This window comes from Furipterus horrens, unplaced genomic scaffold (assembly GCF_987537825.1).
Source record: "Furipterus horrens unplaced genomic scaffold, mFurHor1.1.pri manual_scaffold_12, whole genome shotgun sequence".
NCBI classification, from domain to species: Eukaryota; Metazoa; Chordata; class Mammalia; order Chiroptera; family Furipteridae; genus Furipterus; species Furipterus horrens.
The window spans coordinates 45,395,466-45,411,672 of NW_028327182.1; the positions used below are offsets into that span (position 1 = coordinate 45,395,466).

Genomic DNA, 16,207 nt, shown 5'->3' on the forward strand with positions numbered 1-16,207 from the left:
TCTTCTACGTCTTTTAATTTTCAAAATATAGGCATTCTACCTTCTTGGTTAAATTTATTCCAAGGGTTTTTAATTTATTTTTTGATGCAATTGTAAATGGATTGTTTTCTTAATTTCCTGATAGGTTGATATATAGTTTTTATATAAATGCAACCTATTTCTGAATATTAATTTTTTATCCTGCTACTTGACTGAATTCATTTTTTGATTCTAATAGTTTTTTAGTGGAATCTCTAGGGTTCTCTCTATATTGTATTATGTCAACTGCAAATAGTGATAGTTTTACTTCTTTCCAATTAGGATTAATTTATTTTTCTTATCTGATTGCTATTTCTACCACTTCCAATACTTCCAATATGTTAAATAAAGAAGTTTGCTGTGGGTTTATCATATATGGCTTTTAATATGTTGAATTATGTTTCATCTATTCTCAATTTGGTAAGAATTTTCATCATAAATTGATGCTGGATTATGTCAAATACTTTTTCTGCATCTATTGATATAATCATGTGATTTTTATGCTTCATTTTGTTTATGTGGTGTGTCATGTTAATTGATTTGTGGATATTGAACTTTGCATTCCATGTTGGAAAGTTCTTGATTACTCATTTAGTTGCATTAGTAGTAATTGGTCTGTGCAGAATTTGTGATTCTTCATGAATCAGTCTTTATAGGTTGTTATTTGCCAGGAATTTTTTCAATTAAAAAACTTTTTTCCAATTTGTTGGTGTATAATTTTTTATAGTAGTCTCTTATGATCCTTTGTATTTCTGTAATATTATTTTAATGCCTCCTCTTTCATTTCTGATTTTATTTATTTGAGCCATCTTTTTTTTTTTTTTTTTTGGTGAGTCTAGCTAATGTTTTTTTTTTCTATTTTGTTTATCTTTTCAATAAAATAGTTCTTAATTTCACTGGTCTTTTCTGTTGTCTCTTTAGTCTATTTTGTTTATTTTCACTCTGTTATTTGTTATTTTCCTCCTTGATTTCACTGGTCTTTTCTGTTGTCTCTTTAGTTTCTATTTTATTTATTTTCACTCTGATATTTGTTATTTTCTTCCTTCTACTAACTTTGGACTTAGTTTGTGCTACTAGTTCCCTGAGGTGTAAAGTTAGGTTATGTGAGCTCTTTCTTTTTTCTTAATGTTGTAGTTTATTGCTATAAACTTTCCTCTTAGAACTGCTTGGGCTGTATCATAAGGTTTGTTATGTTGTAGTCCCCTTCTCATTGGTCTCAAGGTATTTTTGATTTCTCTTTTGATTTCTTCTTTAATTTGACATATTTACTTTATTCATACAAGAATATTTTACATGCTTATTCAGCAACTCATGGTGCATTTTAACATGTTTGGTCATTTAACCCCAGGAGATTAGAAGCAGTAAGTAATTTGCAAGGTACTGAAACACTGGCAGAATTGAGGATTGACAACTGATAATAAGGGAGACAGTGTTCAAAACAGGTGGAAGAATGTAAATGAACAGTATTGTTTGGTCATTTTGTAGGACAATCAAATTTCTGCAGACCATAATCATATATTTGTACTTAATTGTCATGATAATGCTTTGAGTCATTCAAGGAATGTTAAATTAGGTTATTTATACTCCATTTTATAAGTAGGAAGTATATATATTTTATGAGCATCCTTTATATTCACAATAATTACATTCTCTGACCACTAACTATTAGTCTTACTGATCCTTTTACTTGTATTACCTAATTTATACTTAATCCTGGGAAGTTGTTTTATTATTTCCATTTTACATGTGAGGAAATTATAACTCAGTTTAAAAATGCAAAACAAATTGTAATAAGTGGTGGAATCACGATTTTGAACCTATATCCAAATATTTCTAAAAGTACCTGCTTCTATCCACTATATCATGAATTATCCATACAAAATAAATTATTTTGAGCTTCACAAACAACCCCCTACTTTGTCAGGTACTGTAATTTATATTTGAGGCCCATATAAGTTCAGTACCTTAAATAAGGTCTAAGTAGCAATACTAAGGTTTTTTTGTTGTTAGTGTTATTGTTTTCTTTGCCTAGAAAATATACTAATGAGAGACATTTCTAATACTAGATAAATTAGCTTTTACCAAAATAGTTTTAAGTTTATTTAACTTTCTTTAATTTTGGTTTGGAGCATAGACTCTAGCAGCCAAGCTTTTCCCAAAGGATTCTCACAAAATTAAATAAATTATGAGCTATGAATGTTAAGATGCTCTGTTGAAACATAATAACAATAATAATAATAAAGCTAACTATTAGGAAACACTGTTAGCATGTTGTTGGCATTAACTAATTTATGCTTACAGTTGCTCTATTAGGAATATGTTTCTCCTAACTGTGGTTTACAATGCGGAAATTGAAGCACAGGGAGCTTAACAAATTGCCAAAGGTTGCCCCATTCTACATGGCAGTAGGAGTCCAGCAGTGGAATAGCTCTGGAATCTAAGTACTTGTCTGTTATACTCTATATACTGCCTTTCCCCCAAATAATTTGAAGCATAAGTTTTCAAACGTATAGTAAAACTTATAGACTGTGACTTCCCTATCCTTTGTATTGTTTTATTTTTTTAATTGATTGAAAATAAAGACTGATATTTCGAAGGACTGAAGAAAAATACATGCAGCATTGAATCAGTGATTCATTTTCGTGGTTACTGGAATTAAGTGAAGCTGTAATTTCATATTTATCCACAAGATGGTGAAATTCTCATTAGGTTTTAATCTCCTGAAACTCATATAAACCTTTAATTTATCATCTGTATTTTATATCATTTATTATAAGCTCTTTAATTTCTTTTTACAGCCCATCTGCTGGCAAGGCCAAGATTAGAACAGCTCACAGGAGAATCATGATTTTGAATCACCCAGATAAAGGTAAGTAAAATTCTTATTTTTCATAATATATGGATCAGAATCTGCTCTGAATTCCTTTCAGTTTACTTAAACTCATTATAAAAGATTGATAGTTGAAATGAAAGTATATATGCCAATGTATTGTGGTTTCTCTTATATCAATGAGGCTTTAGATTGAAGTTCAGTGACCTGCAACAGTGGTAGATTTATATTATTAGCTTTTAAGAACTTAGTTACCAATTTTTATATAGGAGTACCTCTCCCTTATTTGAGGTTGCTAGACTTTTGAATGAGAAACTGATTAGTGCATCATGAATTGTATTTAACCTTAAATAGAAAAGCACAAGATTTAGAGGATATCTTCTATATCTCTGAATGTAATATGTCATAGAAGATTCTGAATGCCTTAATGTTATTCTAGAAGGCTCTGAGGCTGAGCCATTTATTTTTAACTGGCCAGCTTTTTAATGAAATTTATCTTACAGAAAGACAATTATTATAACTTTAACTACACTACAGCTGCTTGAGAGAGAAAACCCATATGTTTATTACTGTTTCTGCTCTAAAATAGCAGATGGTAGAAAGTTGCACTGTATTTTAGAAGTCAAAGAGGTTGGAGGGGGAGAGGGAAGTGCTTCTTGGATTCTTATTTATAGACTTGTTTTATAATTATTTTGAAAAAAATTGAAAACAATTTGAATTCATACATATCTTAACTGACACCAAAATAAGACATTTTTCAGCTTTCTCGCTTAATTACTTACTATAAAAATTCTTTTCAGTAACTATTATCTCCTTTGGCTTTTGAACTTGCTGTTTTTTAGTGTGAATAAACAAGGGGATCAACTTTTGAATGAGGTTTTTCTTAAAATTTCTAACAGCTTCAACAGTTACTGAAAGATCCACTCAATTAATTAACTTTGTGTTGTGGGCTTTCAGAGTAATTGCCTCAGAAAGAAATATGTTTAAGTGCCTCCTTGAAGCCTTCTGCCTCCTAAACATCCTCTGTCCCTTCCAGGTCTAGTGCATGCCCTTCTTTTATTGCTTGCAGTAGGATCAAGCACTCATGTCTTTTAGATGACTGATAGGTTATTGATTATACCTGCTAGCAAGGAAGCAAGTTCTAAAATGTATCTAAGAGAATATTTATTTTTAGATATCTTTAGTACAAAAAGAAAATATTTTATATCTTAAGTGTTTAAAGAATTAATAACTTCATTTATTCTGAGATTGTATACTTATCAAAGGTAGATTGTTGACTGCCTATAGTCGTCGGCAGCCGTCCGTCTTGAGAGACGATGGTGTAGCTTCTTAAGAGTCTGTCTGCACCACCGAGAATGGTTGTGCAGTCCGACTCGGGAGTGACACGGTATCTGTCTCCTCCCGTGTTGAATCGACATCTTGCGATGACACTGGAGTGTCCCCTCCAGTGAAGCTGAAGCTACAGAGCCTGGGCAGGGTGATATGGAGGGTCTGCTGTTGCCCATGCAGCAGACCCCCTCTCTCTTCGCAGCTGAAGGGTCCAAGGGAAAGACGGAGTCAATACAGCTTGGCTTCAGGTGCGCCGCAGGAGTTGCCGGTGTTGACTGCAACGTCAAACTGCCTTAGGGACTCCGGGTCCGGATTTTCTGTCGGGGTTTACTCCCTTAGCCTTTCCCCTGAAGAGGTATGCCGCAAGGCAGCGGAGGTTTTTTGGAGTCAGAGTTTTCCTTCTCTGATGTACCCTGACTGGAAGATCGAACCAGCGACACTTAGCTCGCAGGCCGACGCTCAATCCACTGAGCCAAACCAGCCAGGGGAACTGCCTATAGTATGCTTACTAATATCCTCCTGTCTGTCCCTGTGTGGATAGCAGGGTGTGAGGGCATGGACCTGGAAGCAGAAGGACAGCATTTTTCTCTGGCTTCTGTCTTCTAATTAGCAACAGCCTGAACACTCCTTAACCTCTACAAAGGTCAATTCTGTCATGTATAAAATGAAAGGATTTATTTCTAAAGTTTTTTTTGATTATATGTGATATAATGTAATATCGTTATAAGCCTATTTAATCAATAAAGAACCTGTACCTTATATTTCTATTCAGATCACATTTTTAATTTAATAAAAATGCTTTTAATCTTTATGGATCATTGTCGCCTCTAAGAACATGTTGAGTAGAGTGGACAGTTTGTCCTTATAATTGCTCATTTACTCAAAATTTTAAAATATTTAAATTTTCAGAGAGTTCACAAACTTCCTAAAATCTATTTGTATACTCATACTTAAGAATTCCTGCTCTAGTGCCCTGGCTGGTGTAGCTTAGTGGATTGGGCACTGGCCTGTGAATCAAAAGCTCACCAGTTTGATTCCCAGTCAGGACACATGCCTGGGTTGTGGGCTGAGCCCGTGGGTGGCAACCTATGGATGTATCTCTCGCATGTTTCTCTCCCTCTCTTTCTCGTTCCCTTCCCCTCTCTCTAAATGTAAATAAATACATATTTTTTTTAAAGAGAGAATTACTGTTCTAGTAGAAGTTTGGTGAATTAAGGAATATTGGAACTAGTGTAGGGAAAGAGCTCATGTATGACAGAGTTGGGGGATGATAGCTTATAAATCTGTAAATTGTCTCGAGAAGGAAGTTTGTTTTATTTTGTTTTGTTTTTAATGGGAAGAAGATAAGCAATTTTTAACAGAAAATGTCTGATTTTCTTTGGAGAGAAAGCCGAGAGTATTTGGGGAATACTTTTTAAAAGAAAGGCAAACTTTAAAAAAAATTTTTTTTACATTTTACGAATACAGTTGACACCAATATTATATTTTCAGGTGTACAGCATAGTGGTTAGACATTTATATAACTTGTGAAGTGGACCCCTGATAATTCTAGTATTTGCCTGGCACCATACATAATTATTACAATATTATTAACTATATTTCCCATCCTATGACTATTTTATAACTGCTAATTCGTACTTCTTAATTCTTACACTCCTTTCAATTCAACTTCCCAGTATCCCCTCCTGCTATATGGCAACCATCATTTTGTATCTAAGTTTGTTTCTATTTTATTGGTTTACTTGGTTCTGTGGATTTCACATATAAGAGAAATCATATGGTATTTGTCTCTCTGTCTGACTTATTTCTCTTAGCATAATATCCTCTAGGTCCATGAGAATGGGCATCTCTTAATTTTGCCTCCTCTTATAATTTTTCACCATGTTTGCTTTGGCCAAATCAGCACTTAGTGTTATAGGTGTTTCCAAAAACCTAAAGCCTCTACCCAAAGCTTCAGAAATTAATGAATGTTCCACCACCTCCATCCCTCTCCCACCCCCAAGTTACTTTTCTGTTGGTTTTGCTACCTGCTGGTAAAATAAAGTTAGAACTTTAAGTGTGTGTTTAACTATGATTTGTTACAGATTTCATTATCAGCTTGTGCAAAGAAAGTGACACTAGAAAATTAATTGCGAGAAATGGCCAAAAATAATTTTTTTGTAAGAAGTTTTAAAAGAGAATTCAGATATGTTTTGGTAAAAAAGGAAATTGTACTGTTTCAATTTGATGAAATAAAAGGTTAGTGCAGTAAAAAAAGATTCTAATGCTTTTAGACTAATATCTTTTAGATTATGCTTTTTAAAAAATATAATTTGTTTGTTTGTTTATTTATTTTATTTTTAGAGAGAGGGGAAAGGAGAAAGAGAGGGAGAGAAACATCACTGTGTGGTTGCCTCTCACTCATGCCCCCAACTGGGTACCTGACATGCAACCTAGTCATGTACCCTGACTGGGAATCGAACCAGCGATACACTTGGCTCGCAGGCCGATGCTCAATCCACTGAGCCACTAGATTATGCTTTTCTAATTGCTGAAGAAAGAGGTTCATTGTTATGAAATTTGTAGTTGGATAGAATGCCTAATGACTATAGAAAGGAAAATAGACTATATAAATTTTAAAACTGTAGAACTTCAGAGATCTCTTACAGACTATGTAATCCATTCAAAGTGTAGTTCACCAATTTATGCCAGGACACACTTTGTTACCTGTGTGTACTAAGGTAAAAACAAATAAAAAGTAAGCATGTAGGCCCTGGCTGGGATGGCTCCATTGGTTGGAGCATTGTCCTGTACACCAAAAGGTTGCGGGTTCCATTCCTGGTCACGACACATAGGTTGTCGTGACACTAGGTTGTCCATTCGATTCCTGGTCGGGCATGTACAGGAAGCAACTGATCGATGTTTGTCTCTCACATTGATGTTTCTCTCTCTCTCTCTCTCCCTTCTTCTTTCTCTAAATCAGTAAACATATCCTTGAGTGAGTATTTTTTTTTAAAAAGCATTTAGAACAGTCATTTTCAATCAATATGCCACATAAGAATTTTAAAAACATGCAATACCTGACTAGTCAGGGGCACTGACCTCTTTTTCCTTAGATTGTCAAATAAAAAACATAACAACAGTCAATAAAACAATAGCTATCCAGTGTGAATGCCCCATGTTGAACCATAAATACATGGTCATATAATGGAGTTGCATTGCATAATAACTTTGTGTCTGATTGGTTAATTCTTGGTACCAGAAATCCTTATGTACAAATATAGACACTTGATATTTTTTTATAAATCACTTTGGTGCCAAAAAGTTGGTAATTACTATTATTATTATTCTTACTATTATTTTGTAAATTAAAATGAAAGTTATACCTTTTTTGGCAGGTTGGCAAAAATATATTTTTGGTGTGCTGCAGAATTTTAGTAATTAGTTTATGTGTGCCATAAGATGAAAAAGGTTTAAAGTCACTGCTTAGAAAAATAAATAGTGATTTGACATTGCCATGACATCTAAATGTGTGATACTTCTGTATTTTGTAAATTTGTCCAGCACAGAGTGGAATTCTTTTTTTCTTTTTATCATTTTTTATTGTTATTCTATTACAGTTGTTATTCTATTACAGTTCTATTATTTTCCCCTTTGCCCTCCTCTATGGGGGGAAAAATTTTAAGTGCTTCCTCATCACAGTTTGAGAGACACTGATCTAAATCAATACTTTCTCCCCAAACAAGGTTGTTTTTGCTGTCCTGGTAAATACGTCCTTATAGCTGTCCTTAAAGATCTTTAGGGATGGAGAGCTTCCTATTTTGCAAGGCAGCCCAATGGTATGCAGCTCTAACTACTAAAAATTTCTTCCTTACATTCTGCTAATACCTGCCTACCTTTTCAATAAATGTAATATTCTTACTTTTCTTTAATAGTATTTAAATCAAAATAAGATTAAATATTGAGATTAAAAACAAAGTAATTACACTGTTAAATGAATTTTCCCTGATTACTCTCATTTTAAAGGAAGTTAAATTTGATGTGAGGCCCTGGTAATAACACATTATAATTTATTACATTATATTACACTTAAAACTGAATTGTAAACATTTAGAAAGAGAAAGACACGATCACTAAGAGTCAGAGTGGATTCACTAAGAAAAAGTGATGCCTAATTAGCTCAGTTTTTTCTTTGGTAAATGACTAAGTCTGTTATCAATTTCAGAGGGTTCATCTTTCTCTTTTTTTCAACATGTTAATTAGATTGAAGGCATTGTATTTGAGTTCATTATTTTTTGGATAAAAAGATTATTTTATTTTATCACATTGATTTTCCTTAATAAATGGTGAGATCTGTAAGAGTAAAGAACATGCTTTTTACAATTTATAAAACCTGTATGGCTGACATTTAGTAAACCACCAATGTTTTCTTCAAGAGTGAATGAATAAGCAAATGGTTAAAAAGAAGGCATACAAATAAAATTTATAGACAAAAAAGAATTGTGAGTGATAGCTAAAACATAATGATCATATCAAAATTTTAAATGACGTTTTGGAATTATTCTTTCATTCATTCAGAAATTATTTATTCAACTTCTGCAGTGCACCAGACATTGTACTAAATCTCAGGACTTTAACTGTAAAACAAGATAACTAGATCCTAGTTTTCTTTGAGCGTACGTTCTAATGGAGGGAAAGACAAAGAACAAGTAAGCCTATTTCAAGTTGTAAGAGCAATAAAGGGTGTAATGGACTGAGATACAGAATATGAGAAAGAGGCAGCTTTACGTAAGGTGATTTGGGGAAGGCTTCTCTGAGGAACCCTAAAGGATGAAAAGAAGCTAACTGTGTTGCAGTGATTGGAAAGTCAAGAAACTAGCACGTGTGAAGGCTTTAAGGAAGGAAAGAATTTGGGGTGCCTAAAGACTTGAAAGAAAAATAGTGGGAGCCCTGACTGGTGTGGCGCAGTTGGTTGGGCGTTGTCCTGCAAAGTGAAAGATTGCCAGTTCAATTCCTCATCGGGGCACATGCCTGGATGGCAGGTTTGGTCCCTGGTCCAGGACGTGTGTGAGAGGCAACCCATCGATGTTTCTTTCTCACTTCGCTGCTTGGTGCTGAATAATATTTGAACTATATTCTAAGAAGTTTCTGTCAGCTTTTAAGCAGTAGAGAGATACATTTACTTTAATTTTTAAGAAATTACTTTTCTCTCAATCTATTGATTTTTTTTATATCTGGTCACTTTATTTTTTTATTTTTCAATTAAAGTTTATGTTCAATATTCTTTTGTATTAGTGGATTTTTTGAAATTTATTTTTAAATTACAGTTAACATTCAATATTATATTAGTTTCAAGTGGTTAGACATTTGTATAACTTATGAAGTGATCCCTCTGATAAATGTAGTACTCACCTTATTTTTAACTATATTTTGTATTGAAGTGTATTATACAGGCAGATAATTGCACAAATCATAAGTGTATATCTAAGTAAATTTTTACAAACACATTCATATTACCGGCTCCTACATAGAGAACTATAATATCAACATACCTCCAAAACCCCCTCACAACCCCTCCCAGTCTACCTCACCCTTAAAAAGAACCACTCTCTTGATTTATATCATCATAGACTGGTTTTGCCTCTTGTATGCATGTAGTTGTTTGCATCTGGCTGCTTTCAGTCAGTATTATTCTTGTGAGGTTCATCATATTGTACTATGGAACAATAGTTTGTTCATTCTTACTGATATATAGAAGCCATAGCAGTGTGCTTTGTGGGCAGCTAGGGATTTCTGAAACCCTTTCAGGAACTCTGTGAGGTGAAAATTATTGTCCTTTTACTGTGTTGACATTTGCACTGATGGTACACAAGCATCAGGGGTAAAACTGGTGCCTTTGGCAGTGGCACCAATGTGTTCATACATTCATATGGAAAAATTAAATCTTGACCCTATCTCACACCATTTGGAAAAGTAATTCTTAATGGATTTTAACCTAAATGGAAAAATAAAACAATAATGCTGCTATATGTTTTTTAAGAAACAGAATAGGCAAAGATTTCTTAAACAGGGCATAAAAAGTGTTTACCTTTTATTTAAAGGAATAAAAATGTGTCTCTGTTTATAAGAAAAATTAGTCTGTAATTTTGCTGTTTTGGAAAGTGGATAGATTTTGCTGTCATATTTACTCTAGCCTCCTAAAGGAATTGAGGAGTGTTTTCCTTTGTTTTCCAGACAAATTTGTATAATGTGTGTTATTTCTTTGATATTTGTAAGAATTCACCAGTGAAGCATCTGGGCTTGGAGACTTTGCGAAAAAGTGTAAAGTTATAGACTCAGTTTACAGTAGTCCCTCTCTATATCATGGTTCACTTATCGCAGCCTCACTGTATCGTGGGATTTTTAAAAACATTATATTTAATTATTTATCGCAGATTTTTCACTATATTGCGGATTTTGCGGTACTGTGTACGTATGTTGTTAAAGTTACGTAGGTTTAAGAGTGTACAATATGTTTAAGAACATAAATAGTGTTTATAAAAGTGTGGAAAAGGTTAATAAGGGAGTGGGAATGGTTTATAAGTGTGTGGGAACGGTTTATAGAGCCTTAAAATATATATACTAAAATAAATGTAAGGTTTCTACTTCATGGATTTTCACCTATCGCAGGGGGGTGAGGTCTAGAACATAATACCCGCAATAAGTGAGGGAATACTGTATTTAAAAAATATACATCTCTTCAGATTTTTGGTTTCCCATTTTAGTTTTGGTTATTTTTTTTCCAAGGAATTTGTCCATTTCACATAAAATTTTAGATTAATTGCCACAAAGTTGTTCATAATATCCTTTTATTACTTTTTAAATATCTATAGTTGCTGTAGTGTTCACTACTTTTTCATTCCTAATGTTGGTAATTTATTAATTTGAATTATTTCTCTTTTTTTCTTGGCAAGTCTTACTAGCAGTCAGTGTAGTTTTACAGTGTATTTACATCTGTTATTCTCCATTTGTAAATTAATTTTTTACATCATTGTTATCTCTTTTGCTATCTTTGGGTTTAATTTGTCGTTCTTTTTCTAATCTTTAAAAATGAATATTGACATTTTTTTTGGCTGTCATTCACTTCATAATACTATAATTTCCATTTTGATTTTTTCTTTGACCTATGGGTTATTATACATGTATTGCCTAATTTCCTAGCAATTGAAGATTTTCTAGTTATCTCTATTATTTCCATTTGGGAAAAGAACATACTCTGATCTCAGTTCTTTGAAATTTGTTGTATCTTACTGTATGATTCAGCTTATGGTCAGTTTTGGTAAATAGTCTGTGAACAAAATGTATATGCTATAACTATTGGATGCAATATTCTAAATATTTGAGTATGGTATAGTTTATTGTGTTGATCAGATTTCCTATATATTCTTACTGATTTCTTGTTTACCTGCTATAATGGTGGTTTTATCTATTTCTCCACTTAGTTTTTTGTTTTTGTTTTTCTTGTTGCCACAATATGATTTGGGGACAAATAATTTAGAATGTTATATTTCCTTGTGGATTGACCCCTTATTTTGAAATATTCCTCTTTACATCTAGTAATATGTCAAGCCGTAAAGTCTGCTTTATTTCAAATTATAGGCACATTAGGTTTCTTTAGGTTAGTGTTCATATGGTATCTTTTTCCATCTTTTCCCCCCCAATCTTTCTGTATCTTTATTTTTGAAGTTTGAAGTTTGTCTCTTAAGCACCATGTGGTTCGATTTTGTTCTTTTAATGAGTAATAATTTTAGACTATTAATACAAGTATTTAGTTCTTTTATACTTAATGTATTTACTAATATTTGAATATATTTATATCATGTTACTATTTGTCTTAGTTCTTTATATTCATTTTTCTTCTTGACTTCTTTTGGTTCATTTTAAATTTTAAAAACAATTGTTTACCTTTTCCTTTTAGTAACTTGATAAACTTTAAGAACTATTTTTTATTGATTATCTAAAGAATACAACACACTTTCTTGACTTATTGTAGTCTAAAATAATATATCACTTTGGCTACTCCTCAGGTAATAATGCTGGGACTTTAGAATGTTTTTAAGATTTTTCTCTGATTTTCAGCAATTCTGTTTTGATACAACTTGGTGTAGGTTTCTTTGCATATATCCTGCTTGGGTTTATGGAGCTTGAATCTATGGAATGATGTCTTTCATCAGTTTTTGAGGATTCTGCCCCATTATTTGTAATCTATTTATATATTATTGCCTCATTTTTCTTCTCCTGAAGCTCAAATTGCATGCATTTTTGGCCCCCACCTTTTTCACTCTGTCTCTCTCTTTTTTATATGCTGTCTTGTATATTTTTATTGTTTTATGGTATAGATATTTTGAGTTAAATCTTTTTAGTTCATTGTCATTTTACAGTGTCTAATCTGCTCTTTAACCTATTGAATTTTTAGTTTCAAAATTATTTTTGAAAAATTGCCAATTTTTTAATGAAATCTGACTCTTTGAAATCTTTATATATTTATTTATCTTCTCTATTTTTACTCTGTTTTCTTAAATATATTACTCATAGTTATTTGAGAGCCCTTGTCTGATATCTAGCTCACCTCTGTTTTTCTGTTGCATCTTTTCCCGTTTGGTTCTCAGGCCTTCTTTGTGTATGCATTTAATTTTAAATTAAATTTATTGGACTAACACTGGTTAATAATATTATATAAAATTCAGGTGTACAACATTATGACATGACATTTATATACTCAATTGTGTACTCACCATCTGAAGTCTAGTTTCCTTCCATTTATTTGAGCTCCTTTACCCTCTTCGTCTTTCTCCCACTTTCTCTTCCCCTCTGGTATCCACCACTTTGTTCTGTATCTATGAGTTTGATTTTTGTTTGATGGTTTGTTGCTTTAATTTTTTTGAATGTCATATTTTTTATGAAAGCAATAGTATTCAAACTTTTTGTTCTCAGACACAAAATGACTATGTGGATTATATATATCAACATTTATAATAGTAGAAATTAAAAATGAGAAAGTTTTAAAGGTATTTATTTTCTCATTGTGAAATATTAATCTTGCTACATGTTAATTTAACAATCTTTACAAAAATTTATATTTTCCAAAACAAAATTTAAAAATTAATAATATGTGGAGTAGAGAATGGAGAGAATGGTGCCATAGAAGGAGACAGGACAGTAGTTAAGGCAGTCAGGTGATCAGTTGTGCTCTGTGTTGCTGTAAAAACTTAAGATAAGGACAAAGAGGAGAATCCATAGTAGCTTTGCAACACTGATAAACTTTGATAACTTAAAAAAAAACTATTGTACTCCACGGTGGGTTGAGGAGTGAAAGAAAGATGAGGAATTTGAGTTAGCTCTGTGAGAAGACAAGGGAAATGGATTAGTAGCTGGAAGAGCGGGGTGTGGCATTTAAGGAAAAATGTTTACTTTGAGAACATACTTTAATATGTAAACTTGTTGAGCAGTTTCAAGCATGTTTATGTGTCAATAGACATGATCAACTAGAGAGCTCAGTGATTTAGAAGAGATTAAATATAAATTAAACAGGGATTAAAAACGTAAAATAATTTGAGATTAATGTTCTTTTAGGTCCCAAAAGTCAATTGTGTAAATATAGAACAGAGACTTGCCAGTGTTTCACATACTAAAGAGCCTTGGAAGGTATATTTGATCTCAAAGCCTATAAGATTCAGCAGTGTAAAAGCTGCTAAAAATACATGAGTGCAGTTTAAGGTGCATTAAGGACCCATAGTATCTGTATTATAAGACTGAATATTACCACAATCTTTTCTACTTGTCATTATTCATTAACTAATATTTATTAAACAGCTATACAGAGGTAGGCAGTTAGACCTTATCTAGAGTTTTGTTTCCTTTCTGGATGCCAGGTTATAAAGGACAGTGACAAACTAAGTAGTATTCAGAGGAAACCAAACAGGGATGATAAACAGCTGGAAGCAATGTCATATGAGTAGAGTCATTCATTCCACAAATGTATATTGAGTACCTAATACAAGCCAGACAGTGTGCACTTAACATGAAGAAGATAGCAAATACCTTCCTGTCATGGATCTTATATCCCACTAGGAGAGATAAATAGTAGATAGGTAATTTTATAAATTAAAAATGGCCATAATTTCTTCATAGCAACTCTCATGAAGAGGTGGTGTATTTTCTCACCTTTTATATTTAGGCTGCCCTTGTCACTTGCTTTGAGCAATAGAATATAGCAAAAGTGACATTGTGTGAATTCAGAGCCTAGGCCTTAAAAAGCATTGTAGCTTTTTGAGGTCTAGGCTGACACCAGGTAAAGAAGACCAGGCTCACCTCCTGAAGGTGAAAAACCAAGCAGAGAGAGCAGCCTAGCCATCTCAGCTGAGGTCCCAGTGAGGCTGTCTCGACCAACCAGCCTTAGTTGACCTGACGCAGCTCAAAAAACCACCAGCTAGTCCATAGAATAGTAAGAATAAAAAATGTTGTTTTTAGCAACTAAGTTTTGGGGTGGTTTATTATACTAAAAAAGCTGATATAAAAAATGCCCATGATGGTAAGAATGTTTGATAAAAATAAAATAGAGTAGGCGGGATAGAGATTGGTAGCTGAAGAGGAGGCAGTTACAGTGTCAATTTATAGCTATCTTAGAAATTCTCGGTAAGGAGATAATATCTGAACAGAGACCTGAGGGAATAAGTCATGCAAAATATGAAGAAAAGGTATTTCAGGCAGTGCGATAGTCTTGAAAATGAGAACATATTATGTGTTTCTGGAATTGTAAGGGGATGTGCTGGAGCATAGTGAGCAAGGGGAAGAGTGGTGCTCAGGACTAAATGATATAATAGCTTGCAAGCTGTGTTAAGAATTTTGGCTTTTATTTTTTAAGTGTTATGGAAATAATATCTGATTTACAATATTAGAAAGACTACTTTGGCAGCTAGACAGAACATAGGGAGTCAAGAGTAGAAACAAAGAAATTAGTACAGAAAATTGTAACCAAAGAATATCGGTTTAGGCTAGGGTTTTTGTAATCAAGGAGGTAAAGAATGGTCTAATTCAGGAAAGCTGATGTTTGGGGAGTAAGGGAAAATGAGGAAGGATTCTTAGGTTTTTGGCCAATGGATTACGAGCAAGAAACCTTGCTACAGTGAGAAAATTAGAGGGGTCCTATGTAACATCTACTACTTAAAATGTTACATGTATGTGTGAAGTCTCTCTTCTATGCCTTTGTGTGGGCAGAATTATGTTCACTGGGAAGAAACTATGAGCTTTGAAGACTGGACTTTTATTAAGATGGTTGTTCTTATCAGGTCTGTTGAGAAAGTGTTCAGTCATGTACTGTCTCTATAAAAAATAGAGATATTTATTGAAGAAGATACAAAAACCATTGTACATAGGACAATGATGCCTCAGTCCCCTTCAAAGTAGGCACCTTGGGACCATACATAGTTCTCCCAGCATTATGACCTTCTTGAGGAAATTTGGTTCATTGGTAGCTGTTTAAATCAAGTCATTAGCAACTGCAGCACAATGTTTCTTCTGCTCTGGTAGCAGAAGCCATGAGACAGATTTTGCCACAACATGTTTCATGTCAAGATCCTGCGTCAGAGTCTTGGACACAGTAGTTTTTGGAATCCGCAGATCAGCTTCTAATTCTCTCACTGCCCATCACCAATCTCAGTTGATTGCAGCCCGTACATGTTCAACATTTTCAGGTGTTCTGCTTGTTGCAGGCCTTCCAGAATGTGGATCACTTTCAACAGATTCTTGACCATCTTTGAAGCATTTGTGCCACCCTTTTATTTGTGCTGCACTCAGTGCATCATCTCCAAAAGCCTTCTGAATCATCTGAATAGTTTCCACAAAGGAACGTTCAAGCTTAATGCAAAATTTGATGCAGATTCCTTGCTCTCCTTGATCATTTTGAATGCGATGGCCACACAGCACAGATGCTCATCAGTCAATGGCATCTACCGCCCCCACTGACTAGTACAGTGAAGTAGTCATTGTGCACTTATGTGCATTCCAGTCCAC

At 33.5% G+C, this 16,207-nt stretch overlaps 1 protein-coding gene across 1 annotated transcript in view; it reads left to right on the forward strand.

The window, feature by feature from the left end:
* Positions 1-16,207, forward strand: part of DNAJC15 (DnaJ heat shock protein family (Hsp40) member C15) — a 102,488-nt gene that overhangs the window by 63,857 nt on the left and 22,424 nt on the right. Inside the window, exon 5 of the mRNA XM_090258609.1 lies at positions 2,817-2,887. Within this exon, the coding sequence (XP_090114735.1) occupies positions 2,817-2,887 (71 nt within the window). The remainder of the gene's footprint in view (positions 1-2,816; positions 2,888-16,207) is intronic.